Raw genomic sequence first — 18,074 nt, forward strand, 5'->3', positions numbered from 1 at the left:
GGTGCGCGGGCTGCGGTGCTAAATTATGTTTCGCTATGCTGGATGAAGGTGACAGCGAGAGGTGCCAACTGATAAAGTGGGGATCGCAGGAATGTCGGGACACACTTCTTCGGAGAGTGCTTCTGGGGCGGAATAGTTTTGGGGAAGATGCACAGGAACGCGCGCACACGTACACAGTAAGCCCTCCGGTAACACACCGCCACATGTACGGGAGTGTAAACGGAACGGTAGGGAACACTGGGCAGAATGACGCAAGGAAGCAGACGATCATCGCCCGATGATCATCATGCCTTTTTTCCTCTCCTTCGCTCGTCTCGCACTGTGCAAACAACGGAAAGCCAGCACCACTAGACGATCACGCAAGAATGAATCTGACGAGGAGCACACGCGATCACACACACACACGAGCGCTAGTGTGCACAATTAGCACATCGAAATGATTAAACGCGGCGCTGATCATTCATTCGCAGCAAAAGATGATTAATTATTAATTTTCCTAACCCATCGCTCGCAACAAACAATGGTAACTCGTTTCATTCGGTGCAAACAGAAACCACAGGTGCGGCTGCTAGGGAGGAAAATGTACGGATCACGAATCGTGGCACAGGAAACGGATGGCGAGAAAGCACGGAGAAGGTTCGTCTCTTGCCGATCGTCACGATCACTGTCACTGTGCGCGATCTGCTGGCGATCACTGGTTGCTTCGCCGCGTACCTCAGTGCGTCACAAAATGGAGGACAGCGCCCAGCAGAACAGCGTTTTCCGTTTGACTAATTGTTTTCCCCGAGGTTTAGCTCGAACTGGGCACCGTTTGCCAGTTTCCAGCCGCTCCAATACAGGCTCAATCGTACACTGAACTCTCTCTCACGATCGCGTGAGTTTGCCGCGCCGCTCGCCTTTCACGTTCCTTTCTCGCGCACGCACATTTGACAGCTCGCGGCCATGGCATGGCTGTGTTGGTGCCGTGGAGCCGGTTGTTTTGTTGGCATCATCACGAGCCAGCGAGAGAGCTGCTCGCGCTTTGCGTTTCTTTGCGAGGGTTCACGTTCGCGCGAGGATTGAATTGCTGCGAGGATTTCTCTCAGAAACCACCCTTTGGAAAACTCTCTCTCTCACGGTGGAAAACCAAACCGTTCGCACAAGAATGCCGCACGAGTAATGTACCGTAGAGACCCTCTTTTTCACGTCGATCAACCTGTCGTTTTTCACGCTTGACACACTGCGCACACTGTCTGACACTGCACTGAGAACTGCACACACCCCAAACAAAAAAGCTACTCTTTTTCTCCATACTGAGTCGAAATATCTCACGGGGAACTCGACAAAGGACAGAAAGAGAGCGAGCAATGTACACGTTGCGACGCTTCGCACCAACACATCCCTAGATGCGTTTAGGGGTGTGCGAGGGATCAATAAAAGCTTAATTACATAAAAGCTCGGGCGCGCATGTTGCCAACACCCCCTGGCGGAGAGCTTTAGGAGGCTTCACACACAAAAATCAGTTTAAATAATGATTTCGAGTAACGGCAAATCAACATTATCAAATACGAGGATTATTGTAAGTTTTAGCTTGGATGGCAATAGCGTCGACCCAGGTTTCTGATTTTACGCTCTTTTATTCTTGTTTTAAGTTCGTTTTCTCCTTTGGCCAACACTTTTTATTCGTATTCCTTCTCTGGCTCTCAATTCGCTACTAAATCGGTCTTCCTTCCCGGTAAGTGAATCCTTCTCTCTCCTGCTTTCTCACGGCCTATTCCGTTTATACCTGTCTAATCGGGTTTATACCTGTCTAATCGTTAAGTTAAGTTAATTACAGTACACCTGCTCCACCGTCGATTTCTTGGTGTTCGGAATGTTTCCCGTGCAATTTTTGAATTGGTGAGTATCTACTTCTTTGGCCCTCTGCGCCGTGATTAATGATTCTTCTTCTTATCCGGTGATTACAAACGCCGATCGGTCTTGTCCTACAACAGAGACAATGTTAATCTATCTTCCTTACTGTAACGTTGTGATTTTACAGGCGAGGTTGTTGGTCATGCGCCAACCCATGCTGTCACGCTGGTCTAGGGAATCGAACCTGGCAACAACGACGACACCCGATTTAATTTGAAAGAGAGTTGTCGAGTTCTTCGACACTGTGCCAAAAGAATTGAGGCTCAAATGAAAATAAAACAAATGTAGATAAACAATTAACTTTTTCTGGTTTTAAATAATACACGTCTTTTGCTAATCTTCGTTAGAATGGACTTGCTTTTATGTTGGACATTGAACATTGCGTTTAGACTTTGGTCACACATTTCATATCTTCTATAAGCCTTTGTTCACGGGAGTTCACTCGAAACTGTACTGTATGTGTATTACGTTTCATTTTAAATGCCACACACCGATTTTTGTTTTTGTTTTTAATTCATATTCAAATGGTTAAGCTACCATCACGAAATTTGCAGCAAGTACTGCTTTTTACTTAGTAATTGGTTATAATACCGACGGTGTTTTATCAAATCTTGTTGATGAGTCACACCCATCGTCAAAAGGCCCTTCTTAGTCAGCACAAATAGCGATGGCGACCATGGCGGTATTTCAATGATAAGTTATTAATTTTTTTACCACAAAAGATCATCTTTCACACAGTTTTGATCGGTTTACTGCAACCGGACTTAAACATAATTCCAAGATGATCTCACCACGCTGGCCCAACTGGTGAGAAGGAACGTTGAACTCTCTTCCACCGATATCGTACGTCCATCGCCCGGGTGTTAAAACAAAGCTTTATTCAGTCATCCTAGTGGCTGATACTTTTTATGCTGAGTGGCCATTTACATAATGTCCTAGACACGCACGCCCTAAAAGCCGGTAGCAATTGACGCAAAACCAGACATGCAGTAGCCTCTTCTGGTTTTGCCGCAAGCCATTTACATAGTCGTTAAACTGTCCGCCAGAAAATCGTTGCTCATCCGTTACGATATCGCGTGGTAATCGATACGGTTGATGCCGAAAATGCGAGCTCGAATGGATTTTTTGTCTACTTTCTGATCTTTCTAAAAGTAAGCCGAAAAAAGAACTAAAACACGCATGGTAGAAGACGAGATGATTCAGCTTCATATTAGCCCAACACCTAGAAGGGCCAAAATGATCAGAAATGACACAGAAGCGTCAAGACACGAAGTTAGAAGTGTGAAACGGAAAAGTGAAGAATATTAATTATGCAAAATAATCCTCCAACCATTTACGAATACATGGCTGCACGGCTTGCAGCGAGACTTAGGAATGGTCAGGTTTCCAGTGACCCGAAGCCGGTGCGCCTCAAAGATCTACACGCAGTGCTAATGCCGATTAGCCAGGAGTGAAGACGATGGTGTTTTGTTGCGATTTCGCACCACGAAAACAAGATAAACCGGAATTTGGCGCGACGGGGCCGTTCAAAACCAACCCAACTCCAACCCATTGAAAACAAGCGCGTCAATGGAGGCGCATGATCGGTTTCAGACGGAGAGCCAGAAGCCAACACGTAAGGACAGAGACTACGCGACGCCTCGTGCTCCGTTTCCGACGGCTTTAGCTTGTTCTTGGTTCTGTCCGCCATCTCCATGGCGGTCTTTTATTTTTGGGTTTTTGCAGACAAGCACCATGAGTTTGCGGATCAGTTCAAGCGTATTAGGTTTCAGCCGTTGGGCTGGCAACAAACAATCCACCACGAGGGGCGATATTAGTGAGTGTTAGTTTGAATTTTCGGATAAAACCACCACGGATACTCGTGATCTTAAAAAAACTTATGACTTATAATGTATCAACAATAATTTTTCAGATGAATTTCAGAAATTAGAAAGGTATTTAAAAATCTTATGAAAAATATGAGGTAATGGTTTCATAAAAATGTAATGTCATTCGCGCCGATTTCAAAGCTTATCTGAAGCCTTCAGTGCCTCAATGATTTCCGCCGACGAAGCTCACAGCCAATAAAAACCATAAATTGAACGCGAAACAAGAGAACATCCTGAAGTTGTGCAAATTAGTATACCCCCCGCGGAGAGGCCACGCTTCGGCCATCACTAACTTTCTCATGCGTGGCTGTGACTGCCTCCTTCAGCGGAGCCTGTACGGAGCCACTCGACAATCCGGCGGAGACATGGTGTCTTCCAAAACAGGTTGCAGGTCCGTCTCCGTCATCTCTGCCCCATGCAAAAACCACCCCATTCTGCCCGCGCAACATCATCACCCCCAAGAACATTCTCATCGATCTCTCTCTCTCTCTCGTCCTGTGTTCAGCTAGTTCTCTATCATTATTTGATCTTTTCGCTCAGATTTTCCACTCCGTATAAATGAGAGACTCGCTGACGACTCGGGCTCCATTCATCGGTGGCCGGCTGATCGGACGTCGTCGTCGTTGCCTTGGCCGTAACCTTTTTCTCTACACGATCAAACACGATGCTACGGCTAATCGTGCTGCGTTCATGTCGTGCCTAAGCTTTGTGCCAACATCATCGTGCGTCCTTCGTCGAACAGCTGTTTAGTTGGACCCGCCAAAAGTGTCCTGCGTTCGATGGTGCTGAGTGTTTCGTTTGTTTAACAAGAAAGACACGAGCAGCCTTCTGAGGGGTTTACCACCCAATAAGCTGAGCATTAAGCAAACGGATTCGCTCGTAAGAAGAACCGCCTCCAAAGTAGTACGTGCGTCCGAAAATACCGATCTAATGACAGACCACAGAAACGCGCATCAAGCGGAAATCTCCAATCAACAGTGAGGCGTGTGTTAGTTCCGGGCGGCGTCGTTATTGACTAATTTGTTACCAGTGATTACTATTGCTTCCCAAAAAGGTGAGAGAATTTGCCAAGGCGCGTTCGTGTGTGGTTCTACGTCCCTGCAAGGTTTAATGTTTCTACCACGCGGTAGCTTACAAAGTGATTGGCGAAAGACACTTCTTTAAAATAACATCCCTTTTTTTCTCCCAAACGAAATCTAACTCCGGGAGTGTGTGCGGAATCATATTTAAAAAGTCGTAAAGCTCGTTTTTTCCTGCCAATGCGAGCTCACCACATTCGAACAAACATGTTCTGTTTATTTTCGTAAATTACGCAGCATCTTGTTTGGGTCGAAAACGTGCGGCCCGACAGACAAAAAAGATCAACGCCGCCGCAGCCAACGAACCCCAATTTCTAAGTTTCTTGACCCACTGACCAAATCGTTAGTTCCGGCAGTTAATTGCCGAGCGGAGGAGTGCTCATCACGATCACTGGACGTCCTTCGACCTTCCAATTAGCGTGTACACGTGTGTGTGTGTGTGTGTGTGACGTGTGCCGATGCCAATAATCGAAACCTTGACATATTAAAAAAGAGAAGCGAAGCAATAAAATCCCCACACGCCGGTGTTGCTCTGTTTGCTGTGGAGTTGTGCAATACAACTGCTCCTACCCACTGGGATGAAGATCGAAAGCGATCTTCAATGATCGGGAGAGTAAAAAGAGTTGCTTCCCAGGCCTTCGGCAGGGAGTAGCCTCTCATTAGCGTGTTGATCGGTCGATCGTAAAAATGATGAGCCTTTATTAGCCGCCTGCTTTTATCGGTGACAGCTCGTTAAAATCGTTAAGTCGCATAAAGTTTGCCTCAAAAGAAGGACAAAGAGAGAGAGGTTAGCGAAATATTATTCAATGTGCAAATCCGATATCTAGATCCGCCTCGGAGATCGCCGACGCCGACCAACGCCAGGGTTTTCTGTCAATCCGTGGTTCTTTCGGGGGGATCGCACAGGGAGAACAGATTGCACACACAAACACACGCGCGATGTTTTAAAGAACGAGTAGAACGAGACAGTAGCCAAACAAAAGTGGAAGCAGGATTCGCGATACGCCAATAAACGAGTCAATCACCGGCACCCCCAGACACGTGCCAAGGTGCACCGTAATCTGCATCACCGCATCAGACGCGCGCCTTGCCGCGGGCGGCTTCCAGAGGTCTATTGATACGTTTTTCATACATTTTTGCGGTTGTTTTGCTTCCAATTACAGAGCGCATTCTCACGACTCGACAGCGGTGCGTCTGGCGTGTCGTGTCCCAGTCTAATTTATCAGACCTCGCCTAGTGCGGGGCAAGCAACGTAACGCAACGCAGCCACTAGCATCGCCTGCGCGCAAATTGAGTCGTAATCAATCTTTACACCAAAAAGGGCTCGGATCCGATCCAGAATCATAACAACACTTGGAGCCGACACAGGCACGCCACGATACGAAAACCGTTAGCGGAAGCACCGCACCGGGTTAAGTAACCGCGCCCCGGACATCGTTATTGGACGAACATCTCAATCGCCACACCAGCAGCAGCACCATCACCGTCAAGATCGCGCGGGCGCCATGGGGCACCGTGGAACCGGCAGGCAGCCGTGCTTCGCGAAGAGAGCAAATTTATGCAAACTCATAGCCATCGCCGGTGCGATAGCAACGACCGTCCTTGCCACAGGTGAGCCACTGATGGGACGGACCGCCGTCTTCTCGATGCGAGGGAGTGAAAGAGAGAATCGGATAGGAACAGATGGGTGGGCTATGTTTATTTTTATCTCGCACACACGGATCCGGAGTGCGACATGGCACACCGCAAATGCCGTATCCGTGACGGGCCCGCCATCGTCAGGAAAAAAATCAGTTTCCAAATTCTGATTCTGTTTACCGCCATTGGACTGTCGTTAAAGTTTTGTCACAATACAGAAGAAGGTGGGTGATGTTGGGTGTTTAACCGCAACGTTGAGCGCTTTTTCTGATCTGGACGAACTTTTGGGCGCACCCAAAACCGTGAACCCCAACGAAAATCCACCGAAGACCTGCCTCACATACATAATTAATCCCACCGGGCTCGAGAACCAAAGTGTGGCGAGAAAGCCAAGCGAAGGAATAGCAATAAAAGGAAAATGCATCGAGTGGTAAGAAAATGTGAAAACGAAAACCAATTCTGAGCGGCTGATTTATCGTTTTATTCGCTCGCCACGGGGTTCGCGCGATGACACGCGCGCAACTCTCCGCGGCGGGCGGAGCTCTATGATCATTCATAAAACTAAACGACCTGTTAGAGAATCCGGGATAGTGGAATAAATGTATGGAAACGGCGCATTAACTCGACAGGCCCTCGCGCCACGAAACAGAGTGTCAGATACAAAGGGAGAGAGAGAGACCCGCGAATCCAGAGGTCGCCGCACGGGTGTGATAACGCCGTGGGTCGTTAAAAAGCGAAAGAATTTGTGACTCGAAATCTCGACGGTGGCAGGCGGAACTTGATGGAGCCACTGTTTGGTGTCGATGTCATCGCAGAGAACAAATGTGATCAGAGCGAATCACAAATTTTGTTACACGCGTTTGATCTTGGTTGCTGTGAGGTCGCCTTCCGTTAGATTGTTGGACGCCTCGGTAATATTTTATTATCATTAATTTGATTTGTACAGCAGATTACATTGCCTCAATCTGCAGCCCAGCGAATAGGTCCTCACTGCTGACCACTGGAGGTGGTGGCAAGGTGATATTTGGATCCATTCCCTTGTCCTTATCGTCCTGTTCAAGATTCAAGTCGTCTTCGAGCCCATCCTCTTCCCACGATACTTCTTGTAGCACCTCGCCGATCCAACGTTTTGCGCGAGAAAGATTCACCAGCGTGAGTCTACCAAATGTGCGTTCACATCCACTCGGTGCTGTGGTCTGCATCCCAACGAGCGATTGTCCACACACCAGCGCGTAGTCTCGGATGTCCGCGGAAGAAACGCGGGTTCGCAGACAGATGTGAGCATCCTGGCACGGTCCTTTTGCAACCTTGAACGGCAACGGTCGGCTGTCCCAAAAGAATCGCTTTTGAGGGATGATAGTGTCGAGAAAAATGGAAATGAGTTTTCTTTGACTACGGTCTAACTGAAAAAAACTCACCTCTAGGAAGGTGCAATCATCGCGCAGAACGTACAACAGGCATGCTTCGATCAGTTGCCCATCCAAAAGTGCGCTGAGCTCTTCTACGTTTACCAGGTGAATATGCCTGTCTTCCGCAGCATCCTGTTTCGATTTTAGCCGCAAAATATTCAGATTGTGTTCGTGGTTGAGGTAAATTTCCGACACCGAATGGTCAATATTCATTCTACCGGATAAGTTACCGTGAGCATTAGAACATTGCGCTACGTACTGCAAAGGTGTTAACTTACCGCGTATTGTCTGGCCAACAGTCACTGCGGACCAGTACCAAATCCTTGCGAAGCCAGAACCCGGGGCAGAGAAACTCCAGACCAAATTCGTCCTCCTGGTAGAATAGGGCCGAGTACACGCTGCGTTCAATTTTCAGATTAGAAATGGGTGGCTCCTCGAATAACCATCCCTCATGCGGGTCGCTGGTGGCCAAGGGTTGCTCTATCGGTTGCTCGGTCGTGGTTTTATTATCTTCCGAGGGATACTCTGCAGCATCGGGCCCGGGAGTGTATTCCAAAGAAGCTTGCAAACCTCTACCAAGCAAAAGAAGGACCGAAACGGACAAGTAGTTCTTCAGAAGCTTCATCTTGTGCCAATTGCAGCTGCCGAACACGAATGAATGATTTCTGTAAGCTCGACAAAGTATATCACCAGCTCTGTAACTTAGCAATGCGTGCTTTGATCGATTGCAGCATTGCAGTGTGCAGCTGCTTGCCTGGCTCCAAGCAAACTCGAGAGTAGCCAAAAGCGTAATATTATAACAAAATAAGAATCGTAAGATCTAATTGGAGTGCCCCGTGGAACTAGAAGATAAAGCAAATTAATTTGCAGACTCATACGCGCTCATGGGGTATTCCCAAAACAACGAACCCCAAAACGACGCCTATTGACGTCAATGCCCCGATGGCTATGGCTGCTAGAACCGGCTTTCTATGAGGCGACAGGTCATTGCTACGAGTCACTCTCGTTCTAAACTAGTCTCCCGGGGGTTTTACGAAATAAGGATTCGAGAAGTCCTCTGACGATCGTTGCTAATTCATATCCACCTCAAACAGCCGTTTCGTCGCTGGAGTTGCTGTGTTCGCATCCCGATGACTTCTTCTACACGGTTCCTGGGACACGGTGCAGCTCCTATTATCGCTGCTACGACAATCAGGCGATCCGTTTCGGTTGTGCCGATGGGGCAAAGTTTGACTTCCACCAGCAGCGGTGTATCCGCACCGAAGGTAAGCTTCCGAATTGAAAGCCGGAGGACAATGTACGATGCTTAACGATTCGCCTCTGTCTGCAGGAACCTGCTACGAACCGGTGTGCACCGGTAAGACGAACGGTGCATATGCTGACGCATCGCAGGCCTGCCAACGATCGTACCAATGTCAGGGCGGTTCGCTCATCGCGATGGATAACTGTCCGGCGGGGTTGGTGTTCGACGGTACCCGTTGCAGTCCACGGCGAGAGGTTGTTTGTGAAAACCCGGCCATGTCCAGCAGTGCCCTCCACTACGAAACCGATTCGCGATGTTACGGACTGTCCGATGGGCAGCATGTGCTGCAGGATGGAACCGACTGTCGGCGGTATCTGGTATGTGCTGATGGTGAAGTTCAGGACGTCCTTGAGTGCCCACCCGGATATGGGTTCGATGAACGAACTAGGCGCTGTACGATGCATAGCGAACGACCGGCGCGCGACAAGTGCAATCCCTCGGGCGCAGATCACGGGTCGCTTCAGACTCTCGATAATTCGTGCAGCTTTCTGCCCGATGGACTGCATCTGGCGGTAACTTCACGTGACTGCCGAACGTATGTGAGGTGCCTGGGACGCCGGCAAATCAGCCGTTCGGACTGTCCACCGATGACGGTGTTCAATGGCCAGCAGTGCGTGCCTAGCTTCCTGTATCACTGTCCTCGGTTGGACCCTCCGGGAGACATCTGTCAGCATCGACACGACGGTTACTACGTGGACCCGCGCCGGGGATGTGGCTTTTACGTGCGGTGTCAGGGCGAGCGCACCGTCGAGCAACTCTCCTGCCCACGAGGGCTCTACTTTGACGAGACCAGCAACGAGTGCCGGGAGAATGAGGACACCAACGCTACCTGCCACCGGACACCGTACTCGGTCGATTGTGCCCACCGTGCGGCCGGATACTATCAGGACTTTATGGTCACGCCCAGTGCACCGATCGCTTGCAGTGCCTACTTTCACTGCCACAACGGTGCCAAAACGAGTCTGCGGTGTGCTGACAGGTACGTTTTCGATGGCGAAAACTGTGTACCGGAGGCGAGCTATCAGTGCCCGGTGGCGGACGCAGACTCTTGCCGAAGCAAACCGAACGGGTACCACAAGGACACGAAAGCTGGCTGCCGGGCGTATCACCTGTGCACGGACGGCCACAAAATATCGTACCTCTGTGGCCCGGGGCAGATCTACGCGGACGGACGTTGTACTGGACGAGGGCAAGGGCAGGCTACGGAGTGCGACGATGATTCGGTTTGTGCCGGTCGGCCCGACGGCTTTTACCCGGACCGGGGCTCCCAGTGCCGAGAGTACTATTACTGCCAACGGGGCGAGAAACTTCAAACGCTTACGTGCCGTGGAAGCAAGGTGTTCGATGGCCGGAGCTGTGTGGCGCAGGGTGAATTCTCGTGCCCGGCGCTGGACGATGTCGATGCGGCCGCCAGCGAGAACTGCATCACGCGAAACTGCCACAAACCGATGTGCGCCCGTGGAGGCTTCTTTGCCGACTACGACACGAGGTGCGAACGGTACTTCTTCTGCATCGATGGCAAGCAGAGTACGCTCGCCTGTTCCGCCGACTATGTGTTCAACGGGGAGATCTGTGTGCCGAGGGGCAGCTACTACTGCCCTCGATATTGCAGTCCACCAGAGGCTTGCTAACAAGCATCCGAACGATGGAGTTCTTACTATCGCTCTTATCGTGCATTTACACCGAATCAATACTCTTCTGGCAGGTTCGCTGCTTTCTTCTCGTTCGCTCGCTCGCTACTGCCAGTGGTCCGTATCGAAAAAACTTCATTCGGGAAGGGCTAGAATTGGGTTTAGGAAATAGAAAACTTCCATCATCACAATGAGCAACGAATCTACCCCAGGCATCTGGAGGTTCGAGGCTCGTTGGCATTACGTACGTTTGAATTCAAACAATATTGTACTGCAGCTTCTGTGGACTGTACCTCCTATTTATAGACGAATTCTTACTGTGTGAAATAAAAATTGAATTACGTTTACGTTTTAATCGTTGACGCGTTACTCAGATAACTCTTGCTAACTGACCAACCAAAGCTTACTATTGGGTCGTTCGGCCAAACAGTTCTCACATATTGAACATTATTGTAAAGCCATTATGTAGAAATGTACCTCAAATTGCCAGTCCAGCGATGGTTGGATGTTGTATACATCCGCAGCTTCACATTTAACTTTATTTTCTATTGCCCTACGAATCCGAATCGTTTACCTTTAAGAAAAGAACCCTTGGCATGAAGGGAATTTGCTTTCTGCTGGGTTCAGAATTAGTTGGTTTCTCTACCCCATCTCAACGGTGACGGCGATCTGGGTAAACAGACTGTCGTTTAATAGGATGATAGCCAGCCACTCTGAGGGTAAGCGAAAATGCTTCGAAACAGCCATCGGAACAAACTACAAAAGGCGGTCAAATATCGAACGAATCTGTTAGTCTCTCACGATCGCTTCAGGAATATAGTTTACTTCTGTGGTGTTTCGTGTTACAAAAACATCAGCAACGATGTTTGGCGGTCTCCGCGTTTTAACAATTTTAGTTTGTGGCTATGGAGTCTCGCTAATAGAAGGAGGTAAGTTTTGTAAGGAATGGTAGCCAATGTTTTCTACGAGTCTTACTTATCACTCTTATTGGTCACTCGTTCAGGAAATTTCGGCTATCAGTACCCACCGCCAGCGGTAGAAGCTCCAGTGCCGCCACCGTCGAACTACTATGCACCGGTTGACTACCAACCGGTCGTCAATCCTAATCCTGAGCCAACGTATTCGTACTATCCGCCTGGGCCCCCATCGTGGGACAACGTGCAGTGGCAGCCGGTAGAAAGCCTTCCTTCGTGGAGTTATGATGACAGTTCGGAACGGGTGAAGCCGTACTATCCGAGCTACCAGTATGTCGGTTCGACAACGCCGTGCCCTAAGAAGAATCCACCTACCACCACCACCACCACCAAGCGAACTACTGTAATACCGATAACCACCACCACCGTGCCGCCCAAGGTCCACGGAATTCATTCGCTGTTGCTTACGAAAGGAGTGCATGGCGTTTTGCCTGTCACCCCCGCGCCAACAACCCTGGCGCCTACAACCCTGGCGCCTACAACCCCGGTGCCTGTACCCCCAAGACCTGTAGGTCATGGTCATCTCCGATATCACGATCACCACAAACATCACAACAATCCGGATCACTATCACAAACACCACTACCATCATCATCACCAAGGATCCACGGGTTCTGCAACGGTTGTGCAGAATACTGCGGTCGCTCCTCGCATCAATGCAGTAATCCGGGATCTGGAGGAAAAGGTGCGTGAACTTAAGCTGTCTTTCTTCAACTATGGACGACTAGAAGATGTGAACGGCCGTGTGGATACCGTGAGCCCTTTCGCGGAAAAGAAAGACGACCCGCAAGAGAAGGAAGGGGAAACCGCGACCGATGAAGGTGCGAAGGACAGCGGGCGGATTGGAGATTTAACAACGCTGGCAGAGCATGCTGAGCAACAACCCGAAACGAAAGTCACGGAGGAGCTCGATCCAGATAACGAAGAATCCGATATGCATCCCGTGGATCAGAACGAGGGACGATTGGAAGCGAATGTTCATCTGCAACCGGAACACCGCAAAGTAGGCGCACCGCACGGAGTTGTACCATGGTTCAATGGAGTGGATATTGACCTTCCCAGAGATCTGCCGCTGGAGAACGACTACGGCTACGGCAATAGGGCAAACTACGGAAGCTCATTGTAAACCGCATTGGGACGTTAAGTACTGATGAGAGAACAAATAACGCAATGATGAGAGAACAAATAAAAAATACTTCATGTAAATAAAATGATCACAATCCTGATGACAAAGGGAAAGTTATAGGGATTCTAAATTTGTTGTGCGTTGAAATAGTGCACGCTCCAATGCGGGTTTTGGGTTGGTATCTGACGTGATTTCTCCTTTCCCTCTTTGCTGTTGTTGTTCGCTGGATCAATTACTGCATCAAACTCCGGAAAGGCAGTCGCAGTGAAGAGTTGTTCCTTGTTTTTGTTCTTGTTTCCGCACTGATGGCAAGATCGATTGGACGATCGTTTAAGAAACCTCAAGAACACAACATTTTCCAAGCATTACTCGAGGCGGTTCATTTTCGTGATTAATTTGTATTATTAAATTTAACAATATATCTTTCCCCCACGGTGAACTATTTTTATGATTACAATTTACAATTTTCATATCGCTCCTCTCTCTCATTCTCTTAGCTTATCTGTTCGCCGTTCCCGACACGCTAATGCTATTCATTTTTTGAATGATTTTACTTCTTTTAGTCTCGAAGATGCAAAGTGTTTCTTCGTAGTTTCGCTCTGTGGCATGGAATTTTGATCGTTGCTTTTGCCGCAGACATTGTTTTTTTCTTCTCTGTCAACAAAGTTGCCGCACGGAACAATGAACCGAAATTAAGGCGCTGAGAATACAGGGAAACATTAAAAGCACCGACAACAGTGATTCGTTTGTTAGTTTTTTTTTTGAAGCACAGATCTAATTCCCCTCTGAAGCGGCGTCTCAAGTCGTCAACTCGAATTGTTTGCGTCGATTGGTCTACCAAAAACGCAAAGCGTAGACACCGCGATTAGGCCTCGGACTTTCGTGTCCCTTCAGTAGCCCTTAGGTACTATTCAACGAAATGGGACGAAACCTAAATCTTCTGCACATTAATCCTCTCGCGTGGTATCAGAGAGTGTATTTTTGCGATTTGGCCTCCGGGATATTTCGAATGCGATTTGGCTTGGGGTGGTGATCGACAACACCGGTACATGTAGATCGGAAAGACGGTATCGTCAAAGAAAAGGGAGCTGCAAGAAAAGATTGCAGAACATTTTTCTGTGTTGTGTGATGATGGAGGAATAAGGAGAGTGAATCGCCCGAATAACAATCAGTGGTGTTACAAGTAACTCTCTAGCTAAGGGACCCCAACCCGGCCGCCTTACGCATTTTCATGTTGGTTTCTATCGCCTGTCGGTCTATCGGTCTAGCCACCACGGGTTCCGTAGATCCTTCTTTCCTTTTTGTTTTGGTTTTACACTTACGGTTTACGGGTTTACCTTACGCCATGCATTCCAGTTGCGGCTGTTCCGTCACTACTAACCCCAGATGGAGGACAGGTCCCAGATTTTGATTATACGATCTTGGCCAACGGTGAGCAATCTTTTCCGCGGTTCGTCCAGATCCATGGCAACGATACTGTGTTTGGCATCGTGGAATGTTGCCAACGAGGGTCGCCTACGAAACAAGGAAAGAGAAGTAGAAGCGAAGCGCAAGAATGCTGGATCACTGTTTGAGGCACTCACTCTTCGCTCTTCAACCGCTGATGACAGTGCTCGCAAACGCGCACGTCAAACTCGAACCCCATGATCGGTATGTTAATCCGGTTGGTTGAACACTTGTCGCACACTGCTTTGCCGCAGTAACGGCAATGGTGCTGCCGAATACCGATCTGTTTCTGGTCGATCATGGCTCGCAAATTCCAGAAGAACGCCCGCGTACACAGCTGGCAGGTGTCGGATTCGACCCAGTCCGGTGTTACCTTGCGCATTGCGTTCATCTCCCAGAACACGATCACCGAGTCTTCGCCAGCCGATATAAGCTGCTGGGTGTTCGAACCGTACGAAAGTGCCGAAACCTTGTTGCTGTTGAAAACGGGAAACGAAAGAGAAGCCGGTTCGAAATGAGCACAATCCGAAGATGATCGGCGTTCAAACGTACTTGTGTCCGTGCAGCTCATAGGTCGTGCCGCGCTTGCCACCAACATCCCAAACAATGACCGATTGATCCTGCGAACCGCTGAACAACAGCTGTGGTCCTTCGGCCCAGTACAACGAACGCACCGAGCCCGAGTGGCCTTTCATCGTCGTTACCATCGTTGCACCAGTACCACTCAGTTTGAGCATCGTTATTTGCCCACTGTAGTCCCCGACGAACACGTACTTCGATAAGGCATCATACCTTCGAGGGACGGTAAGAGACGTTAGTTAAGAGTTTAGCCAAACATTACAACCTTGCCAATTTAAGATGCTGCGACAAGCAACTTACTGCATAGCGGTACACATCGCCTCGAACGTGTAGCAGCCGATCCGTTCCCCTGTCTCGGTGCTGTGATAAGCGAAGAACTTATCCCTGCCGGCGGACAGGATCCAGCCGGTGTGCTTGGCGAATGTGACATTCGTGATGCGCGCCTGGTGGGCCAAGTACTCCCGGATCGGCGTTAACCGGTTGCAATCGTCGGACAGCGTAAACTGCGAGATGGTCCCATTCTCTTGCCCAATAAATAGCGTGCGCGTTTCCGGTGTGTAGCAGAGCGAGGTACAGCCGGACGGCATGTACTGGCAGATCGAGGGCCAGTATTGACCCGAGTCGCGCTTCTGCCAAACTCGTATCGTTCTGGAAGTGGAGGGAAACGGTAAATCGATCGCAAACCTCGTGTGGGAGGGGGAAGGTGCGCAACAGATTGCGAAGAATCAATCAATAGATTCCGCGGCCTATGGTGGTATTACGTCTGCGTCTGCATGTACAGGAAACACAATTCAATTAGAACACTTACTTGCCATCACAAACACTGATAACACCGTCTTCACCCGGAATAAGCAGCGCCGCGTTCACGTCATCATTGCAGCCTTCGAGTTTGCTGAGCAGTTCGGGCTTTTTGGTGGTGCTGAAGCGGTCGTTCGCACTTCTCGGCGCTGGCTTTATCTCGGCCGCCATCTGATATGCTCTCGGCGGTTATGTTGACGACGAAATGCGAAATGCCCAATGCGAAATGCACCCTAATTACGCGGCGAGTAAGCGTGTCACTGACACCGGAAGAACGAGCAAACAACAAAGAGTACGAAGAAAACAGAAGAGAATTGTAATCTTTGTTCGCGGTGCTGCCCCTGATGGCCTTTATCTTTATCGCGGGCACCGGTCACTGGGAAAGGGCCTTGATGCTGTTTTGTATTCCGTTTTGTTGCAAACCCACTGCCAATGAATCATCGAACCAAGCATAACAATAGACACTGGAAAAACTGGAACAAACACTTACACAGGAGTGGGAATCCGCCCTTGGGGTCCTGTTTTGTCGTGTCGACAGGCAACGGGTGAAACAACTCGTTGGAGGGTTGGGCACGACGATGGACAACCGGCCACGCAGCTTCCCGAAACAATCTGTTGCAGCCGAAATGCAGCGTCGCTAATGGGCAATCGCAATCGCTGATAGTACTCGCGAAAATTGACGCGATGCGTTTCCCGTCTACGCACCTCCGAATATTTTACAACATGAACTTGCTTCGCTCACTCTGACAGCAATTGACATCGCTGTACGTTCCGGAAGGGTTCAAATAGCTGACAATCGTTTGTCAAAATAACTTGTTGAATTCAGTTTGCCCATGCAAAATTCTGTAAAAATGGCTAATTCTGCGAAAATGGCTAATTTAGCTCATGCAAAAAATTGCTCTTTCTGCTTATGCAAAATATGGCTTTTCTTGTGTTGTGTTTTTCTTCTCCCTGCAGCAACGGAATGCGGCTTAAACACCGAGTAGCGGAAAAGGGAATTTCACGTTGTAATTGCCGCGCGAAATTCCTCCTTTAAGGGAATTTCCGTTAGCTTTGGGTGCGTTCGCGAACGCGCGTTGGTTTCACTTTAAAACATGATAAAATTTAAACAAAAGAATGTTACATTGATGGAACAACGAGTTCTGCTCGAAAAAATGGACAGGCAGTTGTTGAGAAGGAAGTTTACTACGAATGGTCATTTCCCAAATTGCTAATGAAGTTGCTCTAAGTTGTTCTCAACTATTTACGTCTCTAGTAATTCTACGTGTTTCAAATGCATGTTCTTATTTTAGCAAAATAATTGTTATCAAACGCACGTCGTGCAATCCACGTGTTATTGGCGCATCATAGCGCTGTCGTACAGGTCCTAAGATGTAAGTGTTTGTACTGTAAACAGTAAGTAGTTGGAATGGTTTCGATTCAGTTTGAAGTACCAGCTGCTTTATGAGTTCATCTTCTACCTAAAGGAAATGACTCTCACACATCATGAACAACCAAACGGTGTATTTTGCTCTTTGCCTTTTTGACATGCTTATTATCAGTAAAGTTTAAACGTAGTATCTTGCTTTCCGATTCATTCATGGGGCTCTGAAAATCAGCCGCTATCCCCGTGAAAGCGTGGTCGTTTGCGGCTCTGTGTTCAAGCACCTGGCATGCGCTATTACTTTGGGGGTGACTGAGGACACTGAATCATTATGGCATTTCCAACAGTCATTTCGGAAGTGATTCCTTTCCTCACGCACCATAGGCTCCAGGAACGTTCGCTTTTCTACGATTTCACAGTTCATACAATCACATTTACTGATCCTCCTCGATCAAAGAATTGATCGATAGTGAGGAAAAGATGTCTAAAAATGTGTTAATAAAAAAATGCTTTACAATGGACACCAAATTGTGATAGCCTTCCGTGCAACTATTAGATAAGCAACATACTGTGCGACACTTGCAGGAGAAAGAGATGTGGCATAATTCAAAGCATCCGCGTTTGGCCATAACCCGACGACCGCTTCATTGCCAGTGAGCCAATCTAATTAATATTCACTTTAAAATCATCGTCGAACACTTCGCGCTGAATATATGGCTACTCACGTGCCGCCGTGCGGACGGCTGCGCCTATGTGTCGAAGTTGACTGCCTGATGTAACTGGACGTACTTGAGAATCGGATTGACATTAAACAGCACATTTATGGAGCGCCACCGCGTTTCCTTAATTCTGACCCATCCCATACTAAACTGTCATTATTATTGCCCAGCGGTGTGTCTAAGGCACACGGAATCCTGCTAGTAACTCGGAACAGCCCAGTGGAAGAGCCTTTCTCATCCGGCTTTCC

At 48.6% G+C, this 18,074-nt stretch overlaps 2 protein-coding genes across 2 annotated transcripts; one reads left to right on the forward strand and one right to left on the reverse strand.

Annotated features, from left to right (window-relative positions):
* The first annotated feature begins 6,345 nt into the window (after window positions 1-6,345).
* LOC128270851 (uncharacterized) lies at window positions 6,346-10,821 on the forward strand. The gene is made up of 3 exons (XM_053008277.1): window positions 6,346-6,451; window positions 8,982-9,152; window positions 9,218-10,821. Exons 1-3 carry the CDS (start codon window positions 6,346-6,348, stop codon window positions 10,819-10,821), a joined length of 1,881 nt encoding a protein of 626 aa, XP_052864237.1.
* A 2,496-nt stretch (window positions 10,822-13,317) lies between these two features.
* On the reverse strand, window positions 13,318-16,409 carry LOC128271975 (WD repeat and FYVE domain-containing protein 2). Its single transcript, XM_053009676.1, has 6 exons — window positions 16,235-16,409; window positions 15,755-16,004; window positions 15,247-15,594; window positions 14,920-15,159; window positions 14,505-14,843; window positions 13,318-14,436 (listed from the first exon to the last, which is right to left on the reverse strand). Exons 2-6 carry the CDS (start codon window positions 15,913-15,915, stop codon window positions 14,298-14,300), a joined length of 1,227 nt encoding a protein of 408 aa, XP_052865636.1. The 5' UTR covers window positions 15,916-16,004; window positions 16,235-16,409; the 3' UTR covers window positions 13,318-14,297.
* Between the last annotated feature and the right edge of the window lie 1,665 nt (window positions 16,410-18,074).

This window comes from Anopheles cruzii, chromosome 3 (assembly GCF_943734635.1).
Source record: "Anopheles cruzii chromosome 3, idAnoCruzAS_RS32_06, whole genome shotgun sequence".
Taxonomy (NCBI): Eukaryota; Metazoa; Arthropoda; class Insecta; order Diptera; family Culicidae; genus Anopheles; species Anopheles cruzii.

Coding starts and splice junctions, on each gene's coding strand:
- LOC128270851 (XM_053008277.1), top strand. CDS start 6,346: ATGGGGCACCGTGGAACCGGCAGGCAGCCGTGCTTCGCGAAGAGAGCA. Junction 6,452..8,981: donor AACGACCGTCCTTGCCACAG/GTGAGCCACTGA, acceptor CACCTCAAACAG/CCGTTTCGTCGCTGGAGTTG. Junction 9,153..9,217: donor GCGGTGTATCCGCACCGAAG/GTAAGCTTCCGA, acceptor CTCTGTCTGCAG/GAACCTGCTACGAACCGGTG.
- LOC128271975 (XM_053009676.1), bottom strand. CDS start 15,915: ATGGCGGCCGAGATAAAGCCAGCGCCGAGAAGTGCGAACGACCGCTTC. Junction 15,595..15,754: donor ATCAGTGTTTGTGATGGCAA/GTAAGTGTTCTA, acceptor CTCCACTTCCAG/AACGATACGAGTTTGGCAGA. Junction 15,160..15,246: donor GCGATGTGTACCGCTATGCA/GTAAGTTGCTTG, acceptor CGTCCCTCGAAG/GTATGATGCCTTATCGAAGT.